Below are 7,500 nucleotides of genomic sequence, written 5' to 3'. Positions count from 1 at the left end.
GTGTGTTTAGACCAGGTTAAGGTAGACCAGAGCTGCTCTTCCCTGTTCTAGTCCCCTGGTGGGAGCAGACATTTAGCAAGTAGACTTTCCATGAATCGTGTGTGTGTGTGTGTGTGTGTGTGTGTGTGTGTGTGTGTGTGTGTAAGTAAGCTGTACAGTTCCGTGGAAGCTCCAACCCCTCAGTTGGGTTGATCAACTCACAGGCGCCCTCTAGTGGCAGAAGAATGATGTGGTAGAACACGGTGTTGGACAGAGCATGTAGTCAAGCCGGAACGTCTGCAAACCTCTTTCACCTTCTCCGCATTTTATTACGTTACAGACTTATTCTATAATAGATTTAGTTCATTTTTTGCCTCAAACATCTACACGCAATAGCCAATAATGACGAAGTGAAAACCGGTGGACTCCAATTAAGTTGTAGAAACATCTCAAGCAGACAGTATCAGTGGAAACACAATGCACCTCAGCTTACTTTTGGGTGTCATATCAAAGGGTGTGCACATTTGTGTGCAAATTATATTTTACATTCAGATTTTTTATAAATTAGCACAAATGTCTAAACCTGTTCACTTAGTCATTATGGGCTATTTGGTGTAGAATTTTGAAACAAAAGATGAACTCAATGTTACGGCTCGCATGCCCTCGCCTCCACAACCGTCTCCCTCTCTCCCCTCTGGGCCCGCTGCGCGCTCGGGGCGTCCTACGCGCTCTACCGCACGTCGCATCAGCCCGGGCATACAACGCTCTGGCTCTCCGGAGTTTCCCCCCACTGCCGGGCGTTCCCCGTCTCCGGCCAGCTCCGCGGACTCGGCAGTCTCCTCCCTCTCCGGTGACGAAGAATCGGATCCCGACATGCCCAGCACATCGGCCCGTGCGCAAAGACAAGAACGGCGCGCTCGTCTCCGACGATGACGCTGGCGCGGCTCTACTCACCGGTTTCCAATTATCATCACCACACCTGTCCCTCGTTCTGCAATCACCTTCAACCTCTACAAGAACCTGGTCTACACTCCACTCATCGCCAGATCTTACCATAATACTCTTGTGGTAAAGTATAGCCTAGCCTACAATCTCCTTACCCGTATTTTGTAGTGTTTTTTCCCGTTCCCCGTTTGTGATTACTCTCACTCACCCTGCCTCCCCTCCTCATCTCTCCAGTTCCTGCCTGACCCACGTCTGTACGATTACCCCGCTCCTGCCTGACCACCGCCTGTACGACCCCGCTCCTGCCTGACCATCGCCTGTACGACAACCCCGCTCCTGCCTGAACATCGCCTGTACGACAACGCTCCTGCCTGACCATCGCCTGTACGACAACCCCGCTCCTGCCTGAACATCGCCTGTACGACAACCCCGCTCCTGCCTGACCATCGCCTGTACGACAACCCCGCTCCTGCCTGACCATCGCCTGTACGACAACCCCGCTCCTGCCTGACCATCGCCTGTACGACTACCACGCTCCTGCCTGACCATCGGCTGTACGACTACCACATCCCCCTTTTTGATCTTATTAAATCGCCCCTCCGGGCTTTACCGTTCCTTGCCTCCTCCTTTCCTGTTGCGCCTGGGTCCCAAAACCAAACCCTCACAGTAAGATCTGGCCAGTTTGGACCCAGCCAACATGGAGGAGAGACCTGCACCTCCCGGACTACTCCAAGCCCTCCCACGGACCCAAGCTGAGCAACTGCAGCAGGTATCCGCCCAACAGCACGCCCAGGACGAGCGACTGAGGGGCCTCGCTACTCTGGTCTGCACCCTGTCCGACCAGGTCACCGCGGTCAGTGCCCGCCTGGCTCCGTTCCTGAACCCCACCGCTCCACCAAACCGGGAGCCCCATCTCGCCTCCCCGGCCCTCTACGACGGGACGTTCACCCTCTGCCGGGAGTTCCTCATGCAGTGTGAGTACGTGTTTGACCTCCAGCCAAGCATGTACTCCACTGCGTCGGCTCGGATAGCCTACATTGCCAACCTGACCACGGGACGGGCTCGCCGTTGGGTCATGGCGGGTCGCGAGGGCGCAGCTGCCTACATGCAGGACTACACTGCCTTCGTGGCAGAATTCAGGACTGTGTTCGACCACGACGTCCACGGACAGGACGCGGACGCTGCTCTCTCCGCCCTCACCCAGGGTTCCAGCTCAGTAGCGGACTACGCCACGGAGTTCCGCATCCTCGCTGCCCGTTGCTCCTGGAACGAGTCTGCCCTATACAGCGCCTTCCGACGGGGTCTGGGGGACGCCATGAAGGACAGCCTGGCTGGAGGAGACAGACCAGCGACCCTGAACCAACTCGTCTCCCTCTCCATAGCCATAGACGAGCGCCACCGGGAACGCAGGCGCGAGCGGGCGCACCAACACCACAGCGCACCCAGACCGTCTCCGCCTCCCTCTGCCGGTCTCTCTCGGCCTGCCCCGGCCTCCCTCGCCCCCCCAAACACCGCTGGAGAGGAACCCATGCAACTGGGTTGGACCCGACTGACCCCTGCAGAGCGTGAGCACCGGGAACAGAACGGACTATGCATATACTGCGCTAGCCCAGCGCACGCCGTCGACTCCTGTTCCTCTGCACCTCCCAGGGCGGCAAAAAGAGTAGGCTCACTCGCCAGGGGGTACCGAGTAAGCCGGCTCATCCATCCTCTATCCCGGACCCGTGCCGCCAGGTTCACTGTCACCCTCGCCTGGCAGGGGCACACGCTCTCCGTCCCTGTCCTCATCGACTCCGGTGCCGACGAGAACTTCGTGGACGTCAAGTTCGCCCACAAAGCGGCGCTCCCTCTCTCCCCTCTGGAGAGGCCCCTCTCGGCTTTCGCCCTGGATGGCCATCCCATGGGTCCCATCACGCACCGGACCCTGCCCCTCACTCTCACAGTCTCGGGTAACCACGTGGAGAACGTCCGCCCCTTCGTCATCCACTCTCCCGACGCTCCGTTCATCTTAGGGAGGCCCTGGCTGGAACTCCATACCCCTCATGTCTGCTGGAGCTCGGGGCGCATCCTCAGCTTGAGCACCACCTGCCACGCCCGCTGCCTCCGAGCTGCTCAGACCTCCACTCGGGTTGACCGGCCCCGTCCCGCTCCTCCTGACCTCTCCACGGTCCCTTTGATGTACCACGACCTCGGGGAGGCCTTCAGTAAGGAGCGCGCCCGCACACTTCCCCCTCATCGACCCTACGACTGCGCCATCGAGCTCCACCCTGGCGCCCCTCTCCCAGCCAGTCGTCTCTACAACCTCTCCCTCCCGGAGAAAGCTGCCATGGACACCTACATCTCCGAGTGCTTGGCCGAGGGCCTCATCCGACCATCTCGTTCCCAGGTGGCAGCGGGGTTCTTCTTTGTAAAGAAGAAGGGAGGAGACCTGAGGCCGTGCATCGACTACAGGCTGCTCAACAACATCACGGTGAAGAATAAATACCCACTCCCCCTCATGAGCTCCAATTTTGAACCCCTCACCGGTGCCACCATCTTCACCAAGTTGGACCTCAGAAACGCTTATCATCTGGTGCGTATCCGTGAGGGGGACGAATGGAAGACCGCCTTCAAGACCTCCCGTGGCCACTACGAATACCTCGTCATGCCCTTCGGCCTCACCAACGCCCCCGCCGTCTTCCAGGCCCTGATGAACGACGTGCTCAGGGACATGCTGGACGTATTTGTGGTTCTCTACCTGGACGACATCCTTGTGTTCTCCAGGAGCGCTGAGGAGCACGTCCAACACGTCCGCATGGTAATCCAGCGTCTCCGGGAGAACCGCCTATACATCAAGGCGGAGAAGTGCACCTTTCACTCCGCGTCAGTGGAGTTCCTGGGGCTCATTGTGGAGGGAGGCCTGACGCGACCCGACCCCCGCAAAATCAAGACCGTGGTCGAATGGCCTCAACCCTCTACCCGGAGGCAACTCCAGAGCTTCCTTGGCTTCGCTAACTTTTACCGCCGTTTCATACGGGACTACAGCCGGGTAGCAGCTCCCCTCACCCACCTCACCTCATCCCTGCGTCCGTTCATCTGGACACCGGCTGCCAGCGCCGCCTTCTCTGCGCTCAAGGAGCGTTTCACCACCGCTCCGGTCCTTCTCCATCCTGACCCCTCCAGGCAGTTCGTGGTCGAGGTTGACGCATCGGACACCGGCATCGGTGCTGTTCTGTCCCAGCGGTCAGTGGAGGACCAGAAGTTGCACCCCTGTGCCTTCCTCTCCCGCCGGTTCACCCCGGCTGAGGTGAATTACGACATCGGGAACAGGGAGTTGTTGGCGGTGGTGGGGGCCTTGGAGGAGTGGCGCCATTGGCTTGAGGGCGCGGAACACACCACCCTCGTCTGGTCGGACCACAAGAACCTGACCTTCATCCGGGCGGCCAAGCGCCTCAACTCCCGCCAGGCGCGGTGGTCGCAGTTCCTAGGGAGGTTCGACTTTACCCTCACCTTCCGGCCCGGCTCCCGCAACGCCAAGGCCGACGCGCTGTCCCGCCTCCACGTGCCCGAGGCGCCCCCCGCGGAGCCTGAGACCATCCTGCCGACCTCGCGTGTCGTAGGGGTTATCACTATGAACATTGAGGCGGTGGTGAGGCAGGCCCAACGCGCCCAACCCAGTCCGGCCAACGTTCCTCCTCGCCGGCTCTTCGTGCCGGACTCGGTCCGGTCCCGGGTGCTCCAGTGGGGCCATGCCAGCCGGTTTGCGTGCCATCCCGGGGTTCACCGCACCCTCTCCTTCCTGAGCCGACGGTTCTGGTGGCCCTCCATGAGGTCCGACGTCCGGGAGTTTGTGGTCGCCTGTCCCGTCTGCTCCCGCAGCAAGGCGTCCCACCAGCCCCCGGCTGGCCTCCTGCGTCCCCTCCCGGTCCCCAGCCGTCCCTGGTCCCACATCGCCCTGGACTTCATCACCGGTCTTCCCCCCTCCAGGGGCAACACGGTCATCCTCACCGTGGTGGACCGGTTCTCCAAGGCGGTCCATCTGGTGGCGCTCCCCAAGCTCCCGTCCTCTGCGGAGACAGCTGAGCTCCTCGTCCAGCATGTCTACCGGCTCCACGGTCTCCCCGGAGACATTGTCTCGGACCGTGGGCCTCAATTCACCTCCCAAGTCTGGAGGGCCTTCTGCAAGGAGATAGGCGCCACCATCAGCCTCTCCTCTGGCTACCACCCGCAGACCAACGGCCAGGCCGAACGGGCCAACCAGAGCCTGGAGTCCGCTCTCCGCTGTGTGTCGGCTCTCCACCCCACCTCCTGGAGCAAGGACCTGCCCTGGGTCGAATACTCCCTCAATGCCCTGACCAGCGCTGCCACTGGCAGGTCTCCGTTCGAGTCATCCCTCGGGTACCAGCCCCCGCTGTTCTCTCTCCAGGAGTCGGAGGCCTCCGTCCCCTTCGTCCAGGCCCACCTCAGCCGCTGTCGCCGTGTCTGGAGGGAGGTCCGCAGGGCCCTGCTCCGCTCCAACGAGCGCTCCTGCCGCGGTGCCAACCGCCGCCGCACTCCTGCTCCGGCGTATCGGCCCGGTCAACGTGTCTACCTCTCCACTGCTGATCTTCCGCTCCAGGTCCCCTCCAAGAAGCTGGCTCCGCGCTTCGTTGGGCCCTTCGAGATCGACCGTGTCCTGAACCCGGCTGCGGTACGTCTTAAGCTCCCTGCTTCCATGCGGGTACACCCTGTATTCCATGTGTCCAAGATCAAACCTGTCTCCTCGAGTCCTCTAATGCCTTCGGCCCCAGCTCCTCCGCCTCCCCAGATGGTCGACGGGCATCCCCAGTGGACGGTTCGGCGGCTGCTGAAGGTGCGCCGCCGGGGTCGGGGGTTCCAATACCTGGTGGATTGGGAGGGGTACGGCCCCGAGGAGTGCAGCTGGATCTCCAGGCAGCTCATTATGGACCCGTCTCTCCTCCGGGACTTCTACAGGGCACATCCTGACGCCCCCGGTCGGTCGCCAGGTGGCTCCCCTCGGGGGGGGGGTCCTGTTACGGCTCGCATGCCCTCGCCTCCACAACCGTCTCCCTCTCTCCCCTCTGGGCCCGCTGCGCGCTCGGGGCGTCCTACGCGCTCTACCGCACGTCGCATCAGCCCGGGCATACAACGCTCTGGCTCTCCGGAGTTTCCCCCCACTGCCGGGCGTTCCCCGTCTCCGGCCAGCTCCGCGGACTCGGCAGTCTCCTCCCTCTCCGGTGACGAAGAATCGGATCCCGACATGCCCAGCACATCGGCCCGTGCGCAAAGACAAGAACGGCGCGCTCGTCTCCGACGATGACGCTGGCGCGGCTCTACTCACCGGTTTCCAATTATCATCACCACACCTGTCCCTCGTTCTGCAATCACCTTCAACCTCTACAAGAACCTGGTCTACACTCCACTCATCGCCAGATCTTACCATAATACTCTTGTGGTAAAGTATAGCCTAGCCTACAATCTCCTTACCCGTATTTTGTAGTGTTTTTTCCCGTTCCCCGTTTGTGATTACTCTCACTCACCCTGCCTCCCCTCCTCATCTCTCCAGTTCCTGCCTGACCCACGTCTGTACGATTACCCCGCTCCTGCCTGACCACCGCCTGTACGACCCCGCTCCTGCCTGACCATCGCCTGTACGACAACCCCGCTCCTGCCTGAACATCGCCTGTACGACAACGCTCCTGCCTGACCATCGCCTGTACGACAACCCCGCTCCTGCCTGAACATCGCCTGTACGACAACCCCGCTCCTGCCTGACCATCGCCTGTACGACAACCCCGCTCCTGCCTGACCATCGCCTGTACGACAACCCCGCTCCTGCCTGACCATCGCCTGTACGACTACCACGCTCCTGCCTGACCATCGGCTGTACGACTACCACATCCCCCTTTTTGATCTTATTAAATCGCCCCTCCGGGCTTTACCGTTCCTTGCCTCCTCCTTTCCTCTTGCGCCTGGGTCCCAAAACCAAACCCTCACACTCAATCTATTATAGAATAAGCATGTAACATCACAAAATGTGGAGAAGGTGAAAGGGATGTGCAGACTTTCTGGCTTGACTGTAGACGGTCTTACTGTTGTCTATGCTGTCTGTTACTGCTGTAGACTGTCCGTTACTGTGGTCTATGCTGTCTGTTACTGCTATAGACCGTCTATTACTGTGGTCTATGTTGTCTATTACTGATGTAGACTGTCAGACAGTTCACCAGACAGCAGGAGACCCCCCTAAACTTAACCCCCCACTCTGTCAACAACATTTTACTTTTTTTTCTTTCTTTCTCTCTTCCTCTTCCTCTTTCTTTTTCTCTCTCTCTCTCTCTCTCTCTCTCTCTCTCTCTCTCTCTCTATTCAGTTGTCTTTATTGGTATGATGTAACCCTGTCCAGAGTGTTCATATCTCTGTCCCCCGGTGTCCCAGCATGACTTTGTGCGTCGGGAGCGTCCCCCGCGCGTCCTGGTTGAGCTGATCCAGAGGACCAAGGACGCGGTGCGCGAGCTGGACAACCTGCAGTACCGCAAGATGAAGAAGATCCTGTACCAGGAGAAACACAATGGCCTACTGGGGGAGAGCCAGGAGGAG

General features: G+C 60.1%; 1 protein-coding gene across 4 annotated transcripts in view; it reads left to right on the top strand.

Moving 5' to 3' along the window:
* taok3a (TAO kinase 3a) overlaps positions 1 to 7,500 on the top strand; it is a 94,243-nt gene that overhangs the window by 57,730 nt on the left and 29,013 nt on the right. For all 4 annotated transcript variants that reach the window (XM_084439539.1, XM_084439540.1, XM_084439541.1 and 1 more), the window contains one exon: positions 7,339 to 7,500. This exon is cut by the window's right edge and continues 6 nt beyond it. In XM_084439539.1, coding sequence (XP_084295665.1) covers positions 7,339 to 7,500 — 162 coding nt within the window. The remainder of the gene's footprint in view (positions 1 to 7,338) is intronic.

This window comes from Borostomias antarcticus (genome assembly GCF_949987555.1).
Source record: "Borostomias antarcticus genome assembly, chromosome: 6".
NCBI lineage: Eukaryota > Metazoa > Chordata > Actinopteri > Stomiiformes > Stomiidae > Borostomias > Borostomias antarcticus.
The sequence above is the reverse complement of the archived record's forward strand: the minus strand, read 5'-3'. Positions and strand labels throughout refer to the sequence as shown.